At 36.9% G+C, this 23,679-nt stretch overlaps 2 protein-coding genes across 4 annotated transcripts in view; one reads left to right on the top strand and one right to left on the bottom strand.

Annotated features, from left to right (window-relative positions):
• Positions 1–6,947, bottom strand: part of GFRAL (GDNF family receptor alpha like) — a 61,154-nt gene extending 54,207 nt beyond the window's left edge. The window contains exons 1-3 of one of the 3 annotated variants that reach the window (XM_086707092.1): positions 6,677–6,945; positions 4,319–4,452; positions 1,709–1,843 (exon numbers count right to left, since the gene is read on the bottom strand). In XM_086707092.1, the coding sequence (XP_086563218.1) occupies positions 1,709–1,841 (133 nt within the window). In that variant the 5' untranslated portion in view covers positions 1,842–1,843; positions 4,319–4,452; positions 6,677–6,945. Of the gene's footprint in view, positions 1–1,708; positions 1,844–4,318; positions 4,453–6,676 lie in introns of all 3 variants that reach the window. The other 2 variants (XM_086707093.1, XM_086707091.1) reach the window with 2 other exon arrangements.
• Positions 1–18,052, top strand: part of HMGCLL1 (3-hydroxy-3-methylglutaryl-CoA lyase like 1) — a 296,847-nt gene extending 278,795 nt beyond the window's left edge. Inside the window, exon 8 of the mRNA XM_086707097.1 lies at positions 17,893–18,052. Within this exon, the coding sequence (XP_086563223.1) occupies positions 17,893–17,940 (48 nt within the window). The 3' untranslated portion in view covers positions 17,941–18,052. The remainder of the gene's footprint in view (positions 1–17,892) is intronic.
• The last annotated feature ends 5,627 nt before the right edge of the window (positions 18,053–23,679 follow it).

The raw sequence follows: 23,679 nt of genomic DNA, 5'->3' as shown, positions 1-23,679 counted from the left end.
CAACAATTTTCTTTTAATCATTTTTTTGAATAAAATTACTTGAGTTCATTTCATTTATGTATTTGAGAATATTTCTATTTCAGCTTCATGAATGAGATAATTATGCAAATATTACTGCAATTCACTGAAAATGACTTGCTATTTGTATACTGAAGTACGTGTTATAATTCATGACACACTGAATGCAGTATTTTAAATTGCTTTATAAAATGTAACAAGGAATTTCATCATCAAAACAAATAACAGATTTTTTTGTCACTGTCTTCTATTCTCATCTTAAAATTACTGTATTACTTAGAGCAAATTAGGCTTTTAAAATTCTTTTCCTGACTTGTAATAAGAATGTTGGGTTAGGCAGCTATAACTTACTTTGGACTATGGACTTACTGCCTTCAAGAGCAGGATGGAGAAGGAAATCATTCTCTTTTCCTCTACATCCTATATAATTCCTTGAGGTTGTGGGGATGGGGAGGACTTCCGATGGTGGAGATTGTAAATGGTGGCCATCAGAACTATAGGCTGCTGCCTCTTAAACCCAACTTACTTCCCCTTACGTCTTTTGGGAAGTAGAGGATGCACACAGATAGGCAAGAGTCATGAGCAGTACAGATGCCACACTGCGCAAAATAGAGAAAGTACGTCATGGAAGAATCTATTGTTATTTTCCCTTTTCAATTTTTCTTACTGAATATTCCAGAAAGTTTATGAGGTTTTTATAGTATTATAACACCCAATATACAAGATGATAAATTATATGAGAATACAATATTTTGAAACGTTTTTGATAATAGTACTAAGATAATGTCTCACTATATAATCAGTTTATCTATTTTTAGTGAATGGAGTCCTACTATAACGGTCCATACAATATTTATTCAACGAATTGATATATTCCGTATGTTTTCTTTTTCTTTTAAACAAGTAACAGTAACTCTAATCTTCATATTCTCTAACCCTCGGGACTCTGCTCAAATGTTTGGAATGTAGGACATGTTAAAAATAAAAATGTTTTTTAAATTTTTCTCGACACAGATGGAATGGAAGATAGCATGTCTGTTGCAAGAACATAAATATGTGTATGATACACATACAAATAAATAACAATGCTCTTGATCATCACAAATGTTTTTTTCCTATTTTATTACTGACATACTAATATGTAAGCAAAAACACATTTGAAAAATTTTTGCCATACTTCTGACAAGCATGCATATAATTATAACATTGTACATGGTGAGATAAGTAAAACAAACCCTGAAATCTTGCATAAACCTCCCCGCAGGGCATTAAGGCTCTTGAGTTCTTGTTACTACATTCGCTAATAAGCAATTGAAGGTAAATCACTTGAATATTAAGTTTGAAAAAAGTGTTTGGAGCAAAGCTAACTTAGTTCCCAGGTCAGTGAAAGAAATATCAAATCCTATTTTTACCTCAGTAAAAATAAATCATTTGTGTGTATTTTAAATAATGTATTTTATTGAGGCACTTGGGTGGTTCAGTTGGTTAAACGTCCAACTTCAGCTCTGGTCAAGATCTCATGGTTCATGGGTTTGAGTCCTGCATCAGGCTCTGTGCTGATAGTGCAGAGCCTGCTTGGAATTCTCACTCTCTCTCCCTCTCGTTCTGTGCCCTCCTCCCTCTCTCTCTCTTTTTCTCTCTCAAAAATAAATACATAAATAAACTTAAAAAATTAAATAATGTATTTTACCTGAAACATTACATGAATCTTCCATCTTTCTCCATGCAAGTTTACATCCATTTGTATCACTTAGGCATTGCTCTCTTAAATATGTGCAATCAATGGTTTGGGAAGTGGATTCATTTTCCAAGCATAGCACCATAGCTGAAATAACAATAAGAACAGAACAAAAACAACAAGAACGTGTTTGCAATATTACAGTATGACAGTTATTTACCTCAAAACTAAGTTACTGGTGATAAACAACAGTGTTATGGAAAATATAATCTGATAAGATCATTACAAGATTGGAATGGATCTTAACCTCCCCCCTAACTACAGATCTGTATTTCTCCCTTATAACATTCTTAAATGAAGAGTCTAGATGAGTGCATATTTGGTGCATATTTATTCCTCAATTTATATTTTTAAGACTATTGCTCTATTGAAACTGCTCTCTGAACTGTCCTAATCATCTCCATGACATCAACCTTAATAGTTTTAACACTTCATCTTGCCTACTTTTATCATTGCACGTTTTGTTGCTATTTTGTTCTTAAAACTCTCTCTTCCTTTGGCAACCAGCTCTTCTAGTTCTCTTGATACTTATTCATTTGATATTTTCTGACCATAGGCCTCTTCCCAGGATCTTTGTCTTTTCCTGTTGAACTGTATTTTTACCTTAATGTCTATCCTCAGATGTTTCCTATTCTCATTTTACACATTCTCTATGTACAATTCCATGTACTTTAATGGTTTTAACTAAAACCTCTAGATTGATGATTCTCTAAAGCATAATTCAATCCCATTATTTTTCAGTATTCCAGTTATATTTGTTGTTATCTCAACCAAAGTGTTCCAGATACATTTTAAGACTACAGTGTATTTTTATCATCATCACTCCCTGGTGGACAGCCCTGCTTCATCAATTTCACTGTTCTCATGGGCACCCAACACTAGAAACCACTGATTCATCACAGACTCCTTTTTTATCCTCGACTTCACTCTTTTATATCCATTTGTGCATAGTTCCTTGACTCTTATTTTGAATATTTGACCAACCCATCAATTAGCCAATTTGCCTCCAGTTTCATCTTACTCACATAGGTTCTTTATACCCCCTAACCTGCCTACTGTACCATCCTGATCCTGCCATTTCTCTGCTTCGACCTTTGGATGGTTCCTCATAGGATCGTTCTTATATTCCTTATCATATGCAATCTAGACATTTTTGAGCATGTATAGTTTCCCAGATGCTCCATGCTGTCTTGTACCTCTGAGTGTTTACTGTACCCTCACTAGTAGCCACTCCTTTTTATCTCCTAGAAACTTTTCTTTCTTTCTTTCTTTCTTGCTTGCTTGCTTGCTTGCTTTCTTTCTTTCTTTCCTTCTTTCCTTCTTTCTGTCTTTTCTTTCTTTCTCTTACTTTCTTTCTTTCTTTCTTCTTTCTTTCTTTCTGTCTTTCTGTCTTTCTTTCTTTCTGTCTTTTTTTTTGTCCTCTAACACTCAACACAATAATTACCTATTTTATGGAATCCTTCCCTGAATTCAGTACCCTCTTCCTATATCCAAATTAATTTAACACCTCTTATTTGTTTCACTAGAATACTGGGATTTCCCCAAGCATAGCTTTACTGCTCTGTAATGAAAATGTGTATTTATATGATTGTCTCCACCATGGGGTTCTAGGGTCCTACTAGGCAGACATTGGAGGTAATTCATAATTGTATCCTCATCATCAAACACAATGAGACATTATGTATGTATGTTGACTTACACTAACTTGAATAGTTATTTAAGAATGAATTATAGGGGCACCTGGGTGGCTCAGTCGCTTAAGCATCTGACTCTTAAATTTTTTTTTTCAACGTTTTTATTTATTCTTGGGACAGAGAGAGACAGAGCATGAACGGGGGAGGGACAGAGAGAGAGGGAGACACAGAATCGGAAATAGGCTCCAGGCTCCGAGCCATCAGCCCAGAGCCTGACGCGGGGCTCGAACTCACGGACCGTGAGATCGTGACCTGGCTGAAGCCGGACGCTTAACCGACTGCGCCACCCAGGCGCCCCTAAGCATCTGACTCTTGATCTCAGCTCTGGTCTTGATTTTGCAGTTCATGAAATGAATCCTTTCATTGGACTCTGTGCTGACAGCATGGAACCTCCTTGGGATTCTCCCTCTCCCTCTCTCTCTGCTCCTCCCCCACTCATGCTGTCTCTCTCTCTCTGAAAATAAATAAACTTAAAAAAAAAGAAGTTATAAATAAGTAATACTATAATACTATAATAAAAATAATACCTTCCAGATATTTACAAGTTATGTTGGGTAGAGGAGAAGTTTCCAGTAAGTTTTCTAAAAATATCAAAAACATAGTGATGCTAATTTAGTATAATGTATAAATTATTTGAATTGATTCTGCAAGCATGCCAAGCGACACTTGCTGGATCAATCCATAGAAAAATATGGGAAGAGCAATCGAGTTACAGAAACAATATATTAATTATAATCAGGAGATCTCAAAGTAGGTCTTAGAGTCAAATTAATTGAATTTTTAAAAAGATGATGCTAATTATGAATTGCCTGTGACAATGCAGAGTTATGGGCTTCAAGTAAAGCCTAAAATCTTTTCTTTATCTTACCTCTTTTCAAACCTCTTCTCCTAAGGAGAATCCAAGACAACTCATTGGATGGATCATATGTACTACTTGCTGGGTCACTGCATTTGGAGATTAGGCCCAAGGGTGTGGCTCAGTCACATTTTTCTTGTTGAGGGCTGGAGTGAAAATTGACAAATCAGCCTTCTGTTTTGTCATGTGTTCATTGTTAAGCTCATTTAACCAATGAGAAAGAGAAAGAGAGCTCCTTCGGTTCTGGCCCAAAGTTACTTGTTTGAATCCAGCTTGCCAAAGACCCTGAAATATTTTATGTCAGACTCTACTCATAAGAAAGTGGAATTCTATGGGGCGACTCAGTGGCTCAGTTGATTGAGCAACTGATTTCAGCTCAGGTCGTGATCTCAGAGTTTGTGGGTTCGAGGTCTGCATCGAGCTCTGTGCTGATAGCTAAGAGCCTGGAACTTTCTTCAGATTCTGTGTCTCCCTCACTCACTGCCCCTCTTCTACTCATGTTCTCTCTCTCATTCTCTCTCTCTCTCTCTCAAAAATAAATAAACATAAAAAAAAAGGAAAGTAAGAAACTGGAATTTTATTTGACATTGATCATTGAATCTTGTAAATAGCTCCTTCAGGAAACTTATAGATGATGGTATCCTGAATATATCATCAAAACCTTACCAGTACCTCTGTCTAATGATGGTTAATTAATTCTACATGTTATGTTTCTCAAATCTGTTTCATTTTCTTCCATATTTAAAATTTTAAGTTCCACTTGATTGTTTACTTTATACGATTTTCCACACCCTCTAGTAGGATGAAATACTAAATCTACTGGAAAACCATCTCAGTGATCTGGCCCACAAGAATGAAAATAACTTTAACTTGCCAAAATCTTAGTCATTCCTTACTATAACTTGTGGCCATGTATTTAATCCAGGAGTTTTCAAGGATTCTCTTGAAATGTTCAATGAAAAACAAGTTCTGTTTTAAAGTAACAATATGAAAAATGTTGCACATAATATTACCCTCTTAAGTCTTATTATGATATGACATGTTCTATTTTAAAAATTTACCATGCCCCACGTTCCTCTGGCGATAGAACTTTCCCGCACCTTTAGACCTATTTAGGTGATGTTAGACAAGTATTCTTAAGAATGAACTATGGGAAATACAGGTTAAGCCTATCAGATAGTACAGCTTCGACCCTAACAATGTTAGAAATCATTCACTTCCTAGTCTCAAAATTAATTTAGAACAGAAACTTGAAAACAAGAGGCGATCCTTGCTTTTTCAACTGGAGCCATAATGAGGTTGTAACATGTTTTATGTGTTCTGTTATACTGCTGTCTTATCTACAAAATTAAAATTTGCCAGAGTTTTCTTTATAATCATGAATGGAAATAAGCAAATAGTGTTAAAATAAATCCAAGAGCAAAATTTTGACATAGGAAATAACTATTACTAAAACTAAAGAAAAACTGAAAATACATAAAATATTCCATTCTTTCTCCCCTTAATTTTTTTGATTCATGTTCAACATATTTAGAATAACCTTCTTTGTTTTCTTGCCCACAATTATGTTTTTATTCATTAATATCTATTAGTGTAAACAAAAAAATACTGGCTCTGTTTTAATGAATGGAATAATATTCAGCTATAATCACAACTGTTTCTTTTCCTGAGTTCATTTTATAGATTCTACTAAATTCTGAAGAAAAATACAGTAGCTTGTCCGATGACACCTACAGCAAGTAGATCTTCGTGGATTCTACTTTAAGTATAAATGAATTCTTTTCCACCAGCATTTTATGATACCTTCACACTATCCAACACAAGAGGGATTATTACAAACCTTTCCTGTAGCTAACAGAAGCTAACTAAAATGTGAAGCATTTGATGGGATGTTAAGTTGTTTTATTCTATGAAATGAATCCTTTTTAGTAAATATTAACACTTTAAAATTCGGGGAATTGAATGCTTTAAGTTAATCTCATTTAATTTAATTTCAAAGAAAAATAGATAAATTTGAAATTTGCCATCTTATAACTTGTAAATAGATACTGGAAGGTTTCATTTCTCAAAGGCTCTACTATCTATGTGAATTCCATAAATCCTAGGTAACTGGATTATCCCATATAATAAAATGCAAACAATCTGAGAGATGAATGCAATCCCTGCATTGTGCATTTTCTACAGAGTTATAAATGAGTAAGTGTACAATTTTGAGAAAGTAAGAAACCGTGTTAAAGTATACACTGAAAATTGAGACTTCCTATTACAAGCCCATTAGTTTAATCAACAGTCAAGTCAGATAAGATGGCATTCAGTTCATGAAGAAACAGTGCTATGGATCCAGGTAAACTAGAAGCATGATTCACTTACCAAGGAAAATGAAGACTATCATGCTGGACAACCTGGAGTTATTCACCTGCAAGAAAGGCAGACGTGTTAACTGCAGCCACCTTCTTAACAGTAACTGTGCAGATAAGGCTTCAGCTTCTGCCCTTGCTTCCCGAAAGCATTACTGAGTCAAGTCAGCTTCCTTTGTCACCATTTCCTCCCCAATCTTTCCTGAGCTGTGAACTTTCCTAATTATGTCCAAATTCAATTATTTTCTTCTGAGCATACTAATCTCGGCTATTATGCTTCCAAGAAAAACCCACAAGCCAGATGCTAAGAAATGATACATGCTCAGCACATTCATGAGAAAGGTTTTTTTTTTTTTTTTTTCCTTCCAGTAGAATAGTAAATCGTGTAAAAGCCTCTCAACTATAACCCCCAGGTTTCCTACACACTGGAGTATCCTCAGTTTCCACTTCATTAATTAACCTCATGACAGCAAGTTTAGGTCATCTGAGAATGTGGAAAAGGAGAAAGGTGATAAGCAGCCCAGGCAAATGTATAGGGAATTCAGGTTCCACTAGAATCAAACTGGTGTGCCTCATCTTCCCAAACAAGACATGTTCTCTACATGTGCCACATGCTCCAGTATGCTTTAAGGTTGTAGTGTTTCAGCTGCTGTTCCCCAAAGTCCCCCGACACAGTATCAGTGTAAGAAATGACTCCTTGCAGCGATGCAAAAATTCCCTGCTCCACTGGAAAGGTAAGCCACTTGTAGTCACTTGACAACTGTGTTTCTCCCAGCTTCAGTAAGAGGCATTGCTGTGGTCTGAATATTTATGTCTCCCTACAAATTTACACGTGGACATTCTAACCCTCAAAATGATTACATTTATAGGTAGAGTCTTGAGGAGGTGCTTAAGTTGTCAGGGTGGAACCATCGTGAATGAGGCTCCAGAGGGATCCCTTGCTCCTTCCACCAGGGAGGACACAGCAGGAAGTCACCAGCTATGAACTGGGAAGAGGGCCTTTGTGAGAATGTGACCACGCATTGGTGTTGGACTTCTAGTCTCCAGAACTGTGAAAAATAAATTTCTGTGGTTTATGGTGACCAGACTGTTGTATTTCGTTATAGCAGCCCAGATGGATTAGAATGATCCTGTATCTACAACGTGTTCTTGTTCACAAGAACCTAGAGCACATCATGTCCATTGGGGCCTCCTGAGGCTTCCACTTTTAAAACATCTGAGATCTTTCTGTAATGGATGCTTGGACATACACAATGCTGTGTCAGCAAGAAATTAAGAAAATGCAGGTGTGAAGAAGCTAGTATCTTGAGATGAGACAGAAGCATTTTGTCCACAGAGGAAAAATAGTTGAGTCCAATTGTCCACATTTATTTTACACTAGAGAGAATTTATAACATATTTTGGTTTCAGAATGCATAATGAAAAAAAAAAAAAGATTTGGGAGTTCAACAAACTGAAATTATAACACTATTTTTCTCTATAAATGTAGGTAAATGAGATCTTATTGGAAGTTGTTTATATTTATTTACTCCTTGGTAAAATGGTTGCTGTATACATCAAGTACGTGTAGGGGGTTATATCCCAAAGATCAAACAAGGCCAGTTATACTATCCTCGGTGACTTATCTAACAAAAGAATGATGTCATAAAATTATTCAATCATTTCCTTTTAAAGACACCAAGTTACTAAATTTTTATTATAAACTTTACAGAGATCATTGTTCTTTTTGATATAAGCCAACTAAAAATGGCTAAAGCTAGAGAGAGATTCGGTGATTCTGTTGGTTCACAAACTTCCCCTGGACAGGGATGGCAAGGAGAGCCCAAGAAAGAGGGAGGGACACTACAGATTTGTAGGCGGCGGGTTTAATAAGCAAGGGAACTTACACATGAGGTTTGTCTCCAGCAGCCTCAAGATGAGTAGGCTCCCCATTGCCTGCCAGAATCTTACAAGTTTACATAAAGGCCTTACCTGGGTTCAGTCATGTCTACAGTCCGAGGATCTCAATAGCACAGTCCTCTCTGAGAGCTGTATCCTTGAAATGGCTCCCAGGGCAGGAGTGGTGATTGTAACCCGCATTCCAAGGACAGGGAGGAGTGAGGAGCCTCCTACCACCTAGTTCAGCTCTCAGGTCAAACGGAGGTCACGTCCTCTCAATGACCTCCTTAACAGGCTCCCAGTGTTGAAGAACCCAGGGGTAGAATTGACTTCAGGAATGTTTTAACCTTGTTTGGGGGCCTGAGGGTTTCCTTTCCTGTCTCTTATTTGTTATCTTCTGTGTCCACTCTATTCTCAGGCAGCTTCTTTCTCCTAGGAGGGAAGAGGAGCTTCAAGCGCTTGGCTTGCATTCTTCTGTCTTTGAAGCCAGAGCAGGAAGTGTACTCTTTCCATAGTAAAATTCCACAGTTGTGTCACATCAGTTCATTGCGTCCCCGTGTCCATCAATGTCACCAAGTGGAACCGATCCCATTTGGTGCCCAGCATCGTGCATGTAGGTGGGACTGGCCTATTCTAACCACACAAACTCATGGTAGGAAAGGGATGCATCACCAAGGAAAGTCATGGTATTAGAAAAGCAAGTGAACAGCCCCAGGCAGGAACAGAAATCTCAGTAAAGCATCGAAATTCTGAATTAATGCAAAGTTATCACAAGAAAAATAAACGAACAGAACAAACGATAAGAATACCAAAGCACGGTTTCTTGTTCGAGGCTGATTTGGTTATGATCTTCCAGAATGCTGTGCTCCACATAAGTTGAATGTTAAGGCACATAGTGAATGACGCTAATCTTGGCCAAACAGGTACAGCTGCTGAGGTCTAGCGCTTCCAGGCGTGGAAAGCCTCTGTGCCAACATACCTGCTAATCCCATAATAATAATGAGCTGTGGCACTGTCTAAAGCAATGCTTTTTAGCATTTCTTTCGGTTATTGGTCCCCCTTCTCCATAGAACTCTCTCCTTAGAATACTTTTAAGGGCACAAATTTTGTTTTAAAGTAATTATAAAAGAAATCAATCATACTGAAATATAGTCACCAAAATATTTTTTAAAACAAATTTGTGAGAAAGTAATATATATATATATATGCTTTATTACCAGAGTACATACCAAAATCCAGAGAGGTCTGATAATACTGTCATTTCAGTGTATTGATGACCACAAATGCTCATTTGAGGTATTTTCTACTAATGCAGTGTCATATTAAAAAAATTTATAATTTTCTACTGGTGATAAAGACAACACAGGACGTACTGAGTATGAATTAGAGGTTAGTAAAAATAGAATACAGCTTTGCCCTTGGCAAATTTATAGACACCCCAGATTAATAAACCTTAAATGTTAAAAACAAAACAACAACAACAAAAATCCTCAGTACTTTCAAATCCATTAATTGCTTGGAAACTGGCTATTGAATCAGAACATTTTGTAGGTGAGAGGAAATGATAAAATCATCACTTTCAGTAGATTACAATGGTAATGGGTGTGAGATTTTAAAATGTGTCCTATGTTTTAAACTAAATGCTATCAATAAATAAATGAAATAGACAAAAGTAGAGGTGCTCTATTTGAACTTCAGGTTGGAAGCCCCAAGCTCTGTTAATTGGCCTTTGCTATCACCATCCACAGCTGCCACTGAGACATCAAAAGATTCCAGAACTCCTATTCAAAATTCATCGATCTCATTTATTATTCATTTTTTTTCACATAAAGAATCCATTCTTATAACAGTTAAATGAAATACTCTAGACCTTGCACGTTGTCACTGGACAAAAGATACAAGGATTTCTATTCAACATTTACTGAAAGCCTACTATATCCAAAGCGCTGTGCAAAACCAAAAATAAGGAATGGTCCCTAGTTTCACAGATTAGCTAAAATACATATAAAAAAGAAAGAAAAATTGTTGAAAAAATAAAAACATAATACATCAGTGAAACATCTATATATTACGTTTATTAGAAGACGTTATTTTTGGAACTTTCTGTCTAATGGTATTTGACTTCCCCTCAAGCAGTCCTGCATTGTTTCTATATTTGTCCACTTAATATTTTGTAAGATGCTCGTATCTGGAAGGGAGAAAATCTGATCAGCCTTAGATTTAGAGTCAACCTAAAATTCACAACTCTGAAAAGAATATATATTTCTGGTGATGACTTCCTTGATTATAAAGCCTATAAATAAGGCTCTAAGACACTTGGTAATAAAGGAAGACAGTAGACAGTACTTTGGGAGGTAATAAGAGATTCATATTGTCTTTTACTGGAGATCCTCACCAAAAAGAAAAATTAAGTCAACATGATGGCATACTTAATCATCTCAGCACAAACTGCCTACTGGTTTCCTATGAACAAACTGATAGGAGTTGGCCATGAGTCAGGGGACAGGGCAACCAGGATTGGGAAAAGAAACTGAGAAACAGCACAGAGACACCCTGAGGAATGTCTCCAGCAGCCTCAAGATGAGTAGTCTCCCCATCGCCTGAGGTATGTTTGGGGGACTTCAGATGGACTATTATCTTTGAAACTCATGGTGGCTGAAGAGGAAAAGATAAGTGGCCAGATTATAGTCTGCAAGGAGACTAGAGGATATTCAAAAAGAAAACGGAGACTGTTGGTGAATTTTAAACAGGAAGCAACCGATTTGGCCTTTTTAAAAATTGCTTGAGAAATGTTACGGAGGATGGTTTGGAACAAGGATAATTACCGGTTGTGAGGCTATTTCAGTAGTTCAGAAGGGAAATGGTAACAATCTAAAAAGTAGTGACAATGGAGAAGAAATGGTAGATCCAACATATATGAAGGATTTGAAATTTACAGGATTTGGTGACCGTTTGAGATGGCGGAGGGGATGGGGAGAAGGAAAAGTACAGGATGAGTCACTTACTGAGGCACTTGTCTCACAGTTAGATGCTCTATAAATATAATTCTATCAACTGAAGAAGTTAAACATTAGAAGGAAGGAACAGTTCCTGTAGTCTATGTGTCCCTGAGGAAGATAAGTTGGCTGTCTCCAGGAGGATCAAAACGGCTCTACAAGACAGCACTGTCTTGGGGAATTCTTGCTGTACAAGGTCTGGCTCTCAATCTAATAGGATCAAGAATGGATTCAGCTTTTAAGAGTCCACTAACATGAGGGGCGCCTGGGTGGCGCAGTCGGTTGGGCTTCCGACTTCAGCCAGGTCACGATCTCGCGGTCCGTGAGTTCGAGCCCCGCGTCGGGCTCTGGGCTGATGGCTCCGAGCCTGGAGCCTGTTTCCGATTCTGTGTCTCCCTCTCTCTCTGCCCCTCCCCCGTTCATGCTCTGTTTCTCTCTGTCCCAAAAATAAATAAAAAACGTTGAAAAAAAAATTAAAAAAAAAAAGAGTCCACTAACATGAAAAAATATCATAGAATCATTAATCATATTGCCAATTTATTTATTCACAGAAAGAAGCTCCACTCATAGTCAGGATATTTACTTCACGTAGGCATGCCAATCAGGGAAAGTGAGTAGATGAAAGGTTTGGATTAAGGGGATTCGTTCTATAATTAATTCTATATTACATGAATATTTAATGGCATCAGGTTAGGATAGTCCCCAGATATTGTAGTTTGTAAAAATGAGGTATATGCCATATTTTTGCTTTCTTTGGGTAAATTAATCTATATAATCATAACAGCCCAATCTGGTCACAGTGCTAGCTTTTTCAGCTAAAATTGGACATTTCTCTATGCTTGGGTTTTATTGATTTTGACACAAATAATTTTAAAATTTTATCCTAAAAGTTCACATATAATTGGGCTAATCGTAAGAGTCACATGTATGACATGGAAAGTTTTGCTTATACAGCAGCTAATATTACTATATGAACACAGTAGTTCTGTAGCTGGCTTTGAACTGTTCCATAACTTCTATTAGTTGGGTCTGATTTTCAGGAATTTGTGACCTTTAAAAACATAATCAAGGCCAACTGTTGAAAATATCCTTAATTTCTTTAAATTTTCTTTTCCTACCTTCATATCTGCTCTCTGCTTCCAGTTCATGTTAATATTAGAGCCTGTTGTACATTCTGATCTTCATGGTGGAAAGATATTATGTGCCTTCTGATTTGGCAAATTTATTAAGTGGAAAGGGGACCACTTGTTACCAGATCACCTCAAAGCACCATATATTCAGATTTAAATTTAATATAGTTCTTCCTTTTATTATAGGATACGGTGGCTTTTGAAATGAGTTCATCCACAGTGCAGTCATTGTCCTCCAGAGACATGAATGATTACGGTAGTGGATGGATGCTTTTTGCTGAAATATAGACTGGACAGTTTTTCTAAGACTCATTCTCCTAGGGAAATTGAAGACAGGCTATGGACATCTCATGGGAGAGATGTCTCATAATAATATATAGGGACATATTATTTTTATTATGTTATTAACAGTCTACTGGAAACAGACTTATATTGTTTAAATTACCTTCTTTTCCTTCTCAAGGCAATTTTTTTCCCCACTGTGAAATATTTAGTACTTATGTTTAGTATTTGAAAGCAACAAATAAAAACATCTATATTTAGGTCACCAAGAGACGTTCACTGATTTGGTGTATTTTGTTTCTGTTTTACTTATATTTATTTATTATTCTTAAGGTATCATTGTTATATTTGTATGTACATTTGTACAAAAAATGTTAATAGCACCTGTTTTTTCTGATTGCAAATGTCAAGGAAAAAAATCAATGATTTTACCACCTATGGATAACTAATGCAAATATTTGGTTATATTGGTTATATTTCTTAGATCTTTTTACATATGTACATACATCCATATGTGCCCTATATGTCACTTTTTAAGCATAGATAGCACAGAAATATTAATAAGTTATAGAATGAAGTAATATTAAAAAGGTGGTTAAAGTATCTATTTAAAATTTTCAGCTATTTCCACTAAAACTCTACATTCACATCTTGGATTTAAAGTATTAATGTATGGTTTTTATTTTTTAATATTTTATTTATTTATTTATTTATTTATTTATTTATTTATTTTTAAACATTTATTTATTTTTGAGACAGGGAGAGACAGAGCATGAACAGGGGAGGGTCAGAGAGAGGGAGACACAGAATCTGAAGCAGGCTCCAGGCTCTGAGCTGTCAGCACAGAGCCCGATGCGGGGCTAGAACTCACGGACCGTGAGATCATGACCTGAGCCAAAGTCAGCCACTTAAGCGACTGAGCCACCCAGGCGCCCCTTAATGCATGTTTTTTAAATCAAGCTTTTCAAACCCTAAATTTTAAAATAGAAAAATAACTCAAATGATATGATAGCATATAAAATAAATGCTTTCCATGTAATGCCTTTTTTTTTCATGTGGAAACTACTCAGTTGTCTTTGGTAATTATACAAGTAACCTACAATTATTGGTAAAAATTCAGAAAATATAGAAAACTCTAAGTAAGAAATAAAAATAATGTATAATTTAATTCTCAGAGATAAATGATGTTGAGATTTGATGTATAACTTTCAAAAATTTTTCAGGCATAGGGGCACATGGATTGCTCAATAAGTTAAGCATCTGACTTCAGCTAGGGTCGTGATCTCACGGTTCATGGGATGGAGCCCCACATTAGGCTTTGCACAGACAGTGTGGAAACTTCTTGGGATTCTCTTTCTCCCTCTCTCTCTCTGCCCCTCCCCTGCCCATGCTCGCTCTCACTCTTGCTCTCTCTCTCAAAATAAATAAACATTAAATTTTTTCAGACATAAATATAAATATACACCATATAAATGTTAAGATTATATGCTGCATAGTGTTCTACAATTTGGTTTGTTCCATTAACAATGCACCATGGGGGTGCCTGGGTGGTTCAGTTGGTTAAGCGACCAACTTCAGCTCTGATCATGATCTCACCGTTCATGAGTTTGAGCCCCATGTGGGGCTCTGTGCTGACAGCTCCGAGCCTTAGCCTGCTTCAGATTCTGTTTCTCCCTCTCTGTCTCCGTCCCCCACTTGTACTCTGTCTCTGTCTCTCTCAAAAAAAAAAAAAAATTAAAAAAAAAAAAACACAAAAAACAATGCACCATGAACAACTCTCCATGTCCATATGTAAATATCAAGACTGTCAATTGATGACTATGTAGTAGTTGATTATTTAAACTTTATTTAGGGGTGCCTGGGTGGCTCAGTTGGTTAAGCAACTGACTTCTGCTCAGGGCATGATCTCATGGTTCGTGGGTTTGAGCCCCGCATCAGGCTCTGTGCTGACAGCTTGGAGCCTGGAAACTGTTTCGGATTCTGTGTCTCCCTCTCTCTGCCCCTCCCCCACTGTGCTCTGTCTCTCTCTCAATCTCTCTCTCAAAAATAAATAAAAATGTAAAAAAAAATTTAAACTTTACTTAGTCTAATATTCTTCTATTTATTCAACAAATATTTCTTTTACACATACTACATTCTAAACACAGCTCCTGTTTTTATAGACAGGCAAATAGACATAGATCTTGCCTTCAAGGTGCTTATTTTCTAGTTGGGGAATACAAATGCAAACAAACACAAAAACAAAATAATAAGTACATCTACACCAGGTACCTGTAAATCTAAGAAGAAAAAGCAGGAGAAAGGAGATACAAAATGCCAGAGTTGTAGGGAGAATCACTACTTTATATAGGATAAGTAAGTGAAAGGACAAGACCCACAGCAGAAAAAGTGGAGAGACATTTCAATCAGAGGGAGATAGGTAAGGGCTTGGTATGTTCACAAATCAGCTATTAGGTTACTGTAGCTGGGGCAGAGTGAGCAAGGGGGAAAGTGATAGGACATGGGGTCAGACAGATGGTGGGACTTTGTAGGCTTACTGTATGAACTTAGATTTTTTTTTTTACTTGAATAAAATAAGGAGTTGTTGGAATGTATTGAGTTGATTTTCTGTGTTGAAAAGGATCCCAACTGCTGCGGGGTGGATAATAGCCTATGGGGAATCAAAATGAAAGTGTGAAGCCTATGTGGGAGGCTAGGTTTATGCCCTAGGAACACCGAACTGTGAGGCTGGGAAGATGATGAGGAAGTAGGAAGAAATGGTGAATTAAGTGAAAGGAAATCCATGAGAACAGGGCTTCCCTGAAGCCAAAGATAAATGTGGTAAAGGAGTAATCCACTACTAACAGTTTCAGTAAAATTAGGACAGAGTATTGATTTAGCAATGTGGAGATTACTGGTGATGATAATGAGAGAAGTATTTGTGGGATTTGGGGAACCAACACCTAGACGGGGTGCATTCAGGATAAAAGAGAAGCAGGAAAAAATCTGATAATAGTAGGTATTTCCTCTTTCAAGGAAATTTCCTATAAAGAGAAGCAGAGAATCAGAGAAGGATCTGGAGAGGGATGTGTGATCAAGAGAGAGATTGGAGATATTAGATGATGTTTATTCTACATCTTAAACACTTTTGCTGACGGCAAATAAAAATGAAATGAGTGTTTGAGTCACATCTATAATATAATTCTGGCTGTTTCCTCTAGCTTCTGTCTCTAAACTGGAAGCACCCACCTGAATTAGCTTTCTCTTCCCCTGCTGTGATGCTATTGCTCTGTATTCCATATCTGTCTGCTGCTTCACTGGAACTGTTAGTAGGTTTTAAACAGATTATCATATGTTTACTTCCCTTTAATTCATCCTGGAAAGGACTTAGTCAACTTAATGGAATTATCATAAAATCGTTTCCAACAGCTTTTATTCGTTCCATCCTATTATAAATTTCTAAATAAATTCAACTCCTCTGTTGAAGTAGAGCTCACTTCCAACTCATATTTTCCTAATAGGCGAATTACTACAAATAGAGCCTGAGATAAATGGTAACTGAACCTGAAGCTGTCCATGTAATCTGAGCTTTTCGTCACTGAGATGCTCAGAACAAATTTTCCTTTTAATGGTCATTCAATTGGCTTTTCCTGCAGAGTATTATTTTCCTCTTTTATTTCTCCCCATTTTCTCCTACTTTGCTTTTTTGTTCTCCACCTTTCCAATTCATCTGTTTTGTTTTATCTATGCAATGTAAAAATTATCCCCAAATCAGTGTCTTTAAACAGTAATTATTTCTTTAATCATTGTTTAATTAATTTATTCGTTTAATAATCACTGTTTCTGTGGGTCTGGAATTTGGGCGAGGCTTGGCTGTGTGGTTCTGGCTCAGGATTTTCCTCAGTTTGTAGTCAAAGCTTTTTCAGAAGGAAAAACTCGAAAGCATCTTCATCACTTATCTGGCACCTGAACTGGCGAGCCTTGAACAGCTGGACTCCTTGGACAAGTCTCTGTCTTTATGCAGTTTCTCCACGTGGTCACTCCAGCATGGTAACTTCGTGATAGCTGAGCTTCCTATGTGTCAGTTCAGGGCTCCCACAGGGTATGTCTCAAGAGAAAGCCAAATGGAAGCCATTAATACCTTTTGTGAGTTTCTGAGTTTATGCAGCATCACTTCCACTGCGTGCTATCGGTCCAGGCATTACAAAGTGTTCGTTGGTTTCAAGGGAAGGAGAAATAGAACCGTCATCTCCTAATGGAGGAATATCAAGCTAGCGTTGTAAAACTAGCATGTGGGATTGGATATACATGGGTGCAGTCTGAAAGATTACAATCTCCACACCTCTCTCAAGCACGCCAGTCTCTTTCCTTTTCCAATCTTGTTTCTCTTCCAACAAGATTATGTTCTGATACCTCAACATAATCTCCAGAGTTGCACAATTTATTTTTTTATTCTCTCATTACTCTCCTGGCTTCACTCCCTTGCCTCCTATCCAGAAACCTGTTAAGAAATTTCTTCACACTCTTTAATGCCCTCAGATGCTTCTACTTATGAGCCTTAGAGACACAACAGCTGTCAATCCCCAAATCAAATAAATGAGTTCTGCCTTCACTGACTGACACTGGAGAAAACTGCATTACTATTTTTCTTGGTGGTATCATTGTCATTATTTTCCATCCTCAACTGAAATACTTTACAGTGGCAAGCAGCATTCTGCCAACTATCGAAAAATATCCCCCACTCTCAGAGATGGCTGTGGCAAACATTTACCATGTTTATAAAATGTACCCTTTTACAACTATTTCCTATCAGCAGAAATTTTGGTCTACTCCAAACAAAAATTTCTCTTATTTTCTATTTTAATTCCTTAACATTTAATTTCTAAAAATTGAAAATTAGTTCATTTATTTTTGTTGTGAAAAATAACATGTAATACTCTATTTTTTTTTTTTTTTTTTTAAAGATACAGCTGATGGGGCCCCTTGGGTGGCTCAGTTGGTTGGGCCAATGACTTCGGCTCAGGTCATGATCTTGCAGTTTGTGAGTTCGAGCCCCTCATTGTGCTCTGTGCTGACAGCTCGGAGCTTGGAGCCTGCTTCGGATTCTGTGTCTCCCCCTCTCTCTACCCCTACCCTGCTCCCGCTCTGTGTCTCTCTGTCTCTCAATAATAAATAAATGTTTAAAAAAATTTAAAAAAAAGATACAGCTGTTTCACATCTACTGTTTTTAAGTGTTCTCTTTAATATTTTTGAGTTAATAATATCATTTAAGTTTTAATTTTATTTTAAATCAAGTATTAAATAAGTGTATGTTTCTTAATTTTGTGGGCTATTATATATTTAGCATATACAGATGCCAATAATGATTTTTTTTTTTTTTTTTTTTTAACGTTTATTTATTTTTTTGGGACAGAGAGAGAGCATGAACGGGGGAGGGGCAGAGAGAGAGGGAGACACAGAATCGGAAACAGGCTCCAGGCTCTGAGCCATCAGCCCAGAGCCCGACGCGGGGCTCGAACCCAAGGACCGCGAGATCGTGACCTGGCTGAAGTCGGACGCTTAACCGACTGCGCCACCCAGGCGCCCCATAGATGCCAATAATGATTTTAAGTGTTTTATACATGATGAATCATTTGATCCTCAAAAGAACCCTAAACTGTAGAGACTATTATTAACCTAACATTATGATAATTAAACTGAGGTAAAGAGAAGATAAGTAACTTTCCAAGTTTTCTGCCACAAGTCTAGGCTAACTGTCCAGTTTTTATTTACAACCACTATAGAACATTCCTTCAATTCATGCCTAATGTTATCAAATTATTATTAGATTATCTTATGGTATCTCTACACTCCTATGTTTATTACAGTTTTCTGAGTGGCGATAGGGCGCTTGGGTGACTCAGTCAGTTGAACCTCTGACTCGATTTTGGCTCAGATCATGATCTCGTGGTTTGTGAGATGGAGCCCCACTTTGGGTTCTGCGCTGACAGTACAGAGCCTGCTTGGGATTCTGTCCCTCCCTCTTTCTCTCTCTCCTCCCCAGATTTTACTCTCTGTCTCTCTCCCTCAAAATAAAAATCACTAAACATTAAAAAAAAAAAAAGGTTTTCTGTGTGGCCAAATACATTTTCAATTGTTTCTTCTTTTTTTTGTTTTACATTTTCAATTATTTCAAATGTTCTAGTGTCTTAATTTATATTCATATTTTTCAGAATACAAAGAGTATAAGATGTATGCTTTAAACATATGTACTCACTGTATTTTTATTTTTGTTTGATATAATACTTCCTGCAATAAATATATTAATATTGCCTGATAAACTGAATCTTATCATTTTTAATTTTTATACTGTCTGTATTTTGCTCATATATAGTTTTGAATTATAATTGGCATGTAAATTGTGTAAGTTTATGGTATACAATGTGTTGATTTGACACATTTATATATTGTAATACAGTTGCCACTGTAGCATTAGCTAACACCTCTATTCTTTCACATGATTATCATTTTTTTATGGTGAGAACATAAAAGTTCTAGTCTCTTACACACATTGAAATGTATAATACAGTATTGCTGACTACAATCCTATGCTGTGCATTGGATCTCCAGAACTCATTGGTCTTCTATTTGCAATTTTGTATACTTTGATCATTATCTTCCCAATTGCCCCACCTCCCAGCTCCTGGTAACTACCATTCTAGAGAGTTTCTGAGAGTTCAGCTTTTTTAGTTTCCACATATTAGTGACATCATACAGTATTTGTCTTTTCCTGAATGATGTTATTTCCATTTAGCCTTCAAGACCCAACCATGTTGTAAATAGCAGATTTTCCTTCTTTCTCATGCATGAAGAATAATATTCCATTTTATATATATATATATATATATATATATGCCACATCTTTTTTATCCATTCATTTTTTTGATGGACATTTAGGTTGTTTTCAAATCTTAGTTACAGTGACATTATATCTTGGTTATTATAACATTATTTCAATAAACATGGGAATGCAGATGTCTGATATCCTATTTTCATTTTCTTTGGATATAGCAAACGATGGAATTGCTGGATCATATGATAGTTCTATTTTTTAACTTTTTAAATTTTTTTTTTAAGGGGGGGGCATAGAAAGAGGGAGAGAGAGAATCTTAAGCAGGATCCATGCTCAGTACACAGAGCCTGACGCAGGGCTCAATCTCACAACTGTGAGATCATGACATGAGCTGAAATCAGGCAGATAATGTGGGATGCCTGGGTGGCTCAGTCAGTTGAGCATCTGACTTCGGCTCAGGTCATGATCTCACAGTTTGTGGGTTCAGCCCCACATTGGACTGTGCTGAAACCTCAGAGCCTGGAGCCTGCTTTGGATTCTGCCTCTCCCTCACTTGTGTGCTCTCTCTCTCTCTCTCTCTCTCTCTCAAAAATAAATAAATAAAGTTAAAAAAAAAAAAAAAAAAAGAACAGGATGCTTAATTTACTGAGTCACCCAGGGGCCCCTCTATTTTTAATTTTTTGACGAACTTCTGTATTGTTTTCCATAGTGGTTGCACCAATTTACATTCGTACCAATCGTGCACAAGCACTCCCTTTTCTCCATATTCTCGCCAGCATTCATCTCTTGTCTAGCCATTCTAATAGGTGTGAGGTGATATCTCACAGTGGTTTTGAGGTTTTGATTTACATTTCCCAGATGCTGTATCAGTTGGCCATTTGGATAACTTCTTTGGAAAAATGCCATTCAGTTACTCTGCACCCCCCCCCCCGTTTTTTTTTTTTAAATCCGGGGACATAGTTTTTTGTTTTGTTTTGTTTTTTCTTTGTTTTGTTTTGTTTCTGGCTTTGTTTTATTAAGTTGTAATAGTGCCTTAAATAGTTTGGATATTAACCCCTTATCCAATATGTGGTTTGCAAATATTTTTTTTTCCTATTCCATAGGTTGCCTTTTCTTTTCTTTCTTTTTTTTTTTTTTTTTTTTTCATTGTTTCGTTTGTTGTGCAGAATCTTTTTAGTTTGGTGTAATCCCAGTTGTTGATTTTTTTCTTTTTGTTGCTTGTGCTTTGGTGTTATATCTGAGAAACCATTGCTACATACAATGCCAAGAAACTTCTTTCCCAATTTTATTCTAGGAATTTTATGGTAGTAGGTCTTATACTTAGCCTTTAATTCATTTCAAGTTAATTTTGGGATGGTGTAAGAAAGAAATCTAATTTCATTTTTCTGCATGTGGCTATCCAGTTTTCCTAACACTATTTGTTGAAGAGACTATTTTCCATTGAGTATTCTTGGCTCCCTTATCCTTATTAGTTGATCATATATGTGTGGGTTTATTTCCGGGCTCCCTATTTTGTTCCAATGATCTATGCGTCTGTTTTTGTGTCATACTATACTGATTATTACAATACATTAATACAGTTTGAAATTAGGAAATGTGATGCCTCCAGCGTTTTTCTTCTTTCTCAGGGTTTCCTTGGCTATTTGAGGTTTGATATAGCTCCATACAAACTTTAGGACTTTCTTTTTTTCTCTTTTTTATGTGAAAAATGCCAATGGAACATTGATAGGGATTGTGTTGAACGTATACATGGCTTTGGGTAGGTATGGACATTTGAACAATAATCCTGATCCATGAACATGATATGTCTTCCCATTTATTTGTGTCTTCTTCAATGCCTTTCATTAGGGTCTCATAGTTTTCATAATGCAGATCTTTCATTTTTTGGTTAAATTTAATCTTAATATTTTAATTTTTTGATGCTATTGTGAATGGAATAGTTTCATTTCTTTCTTTTTCGAATTTGCATTGTTAGCACATAGAAATGCAACTGATTTCTGTACATTGATTTTATTTCCTGCAGTTTTACTGAATTCATCGATGAGTCTCAACATTTGTTTTTGTGGAGCTTTAAGATTTTCTATCTGTAAGATTATGCCATCAGCTGATAACAACAATTTTACTTCACCCTTTTCAATTTGGATGCCTTTTATTTCTTTGTTTTGCCTGATTGGTCTAACTAGGACTTCCAGTACTATATTGAATAGGAGCAGTGGGAGTGGACACCTTTGTCTTGTTCCTGATCTTACAGGAAAAGCTTTCAACCTTTCACCATTGACTACCATGTCTGCTAACTTCAGCTCCTGCCCATGCAAAGAACTCAAGAACTTCTGAGGACTACAGGCTGGGGGCACTGAAATGGGATTTTCAAATTCATTTGACAGCAGATGGCAACCTTGAGAAATAGCAGCCCAAAAGTTGTGCCACGAAAGAGCCTCTAAGACTTGGCCCTGGGACAGGTTTTGACGTTCATAACACAAGAGGAGAAAATGTGGCCTGCTCTCTTCTATTCACAGTAGACACACCCATGCTCTCAAACACACAATCACGAACAGGCACTCAAAGGTAGAGGGAGAGAGAAGAGAATCTCTGATACCCATGCTTGTACCCCAAGGCCACCGTAAGCAGGGGAGCAGCTAGCAGAGCAAGCTGTGGTGTTCAAGGTGGTGACAGATTCTTGGCTCTTAGACTAGCAAACTGGCAGCAGTGTTTGGGTGCCTGAGGCAACATATGCCAGAAGGAGAGGAAGGCGTCATCGGTTTGAAGTAAAAGAGAAAGAGGACAGCTCACCGAGTGAACGTCTATCCAACTTTGCCTCTCCCATAAACACACACAGTCAGAAAAAAAACATGTTAACAAGAGAAAGACAAGCACCTCAGCTACAGAACAGCACTCCCTCTGTTAAAGTGGATGGTGGCTTAGCTCCATTGTAAATAGAATTAGACGTTAATGTGACTTCACTGATTCACCAAATCTTCATCTAGATGTTAAATCTAATGTTTATTTTCCAGCTTCATTGCCACTGCCTTGGCTTGGATCCAGCCGTTATTCTTGAGGATGAATAGTTCCATAAAAACTTATCTGAGATCTAAACTTACAATGTCCAGCTCTCAAATTCACCAGCTACAGAGCCATTAATCTACTCTCCAGAACCCAAATGTAATCACATCACTCCGCTGGGTAGAATGCCTAAGTTATTCTCCATTACATAACACGAGTTTTAAATTTCCTTAAATATTATAAATTTTTTTTTACCATCTACCCCTTCCCAACGTTTAATGTCATTTTTTAACCACTGACCCCCATTTTCCCTTTAAACTGGGTACACATCCTGAAGGGGTCATGCCTTTGCACTTGCCCACTTGCCCTATGACATTGCGGATCTGTCCTCTGCCCAGAAGCTCCTCCTCATCTCTGCCTTCAAATTCCAGCAAAGCCTTTTTCTTCCAAAGCTACCTTTCTTTAGGCAGAGCCAACAAATTTCATCCCCTCTGTTTCTCACCTAACAACTGATTTTTTTTTTTTTTTACTTTGTTTACATTCCTCCTTACAAAAAGGTTAGCTTAATGTGGGCAGGGTTTGAGTTTTTTTCATCTGCATAACCCTTCTTAATATAGTGTTCAGGTAAGTCCTAAACACTCAATATATTTTCTTCATGAACAATGTCTCATCTTGCTCCTAACACTTTTCACAATTGAGTGAAATAAAATGCAGTACCAGATGGGGCGGGGGTTATCCTCATTTATTCATTTAGTCAACAAAGGTTCATTGAGTGCTTATATCTTATGAGGCACACTGTGCTAGACCCAGGGGCTGACACAAAAATCTTATGAATACAGCCTAGTTCCTGCCCTCCAATAATTTATGTGCTAACAGGGAAGAAAATGCCCAAATCAAAAGATCCAAATTTGTAATTTAT

The sequence above is a fragment of the Puma concolor genome, chromosome B2 (genome assembly GCF_028749965.1).
Source record: "Puma concolor isolate L17-30 chromosome B2, mPumCon1.1.hap2, whole genome shotgun sequence".
Taxonomy (NCBI): Eukaryota; Metazoa; Chordata; class Mammalia; order Carnivora; family Felidae; genus Puma; species Puma concolor.
This window is presented reverse-complemented; position numbering and strand designations above follow the sequence as displayed.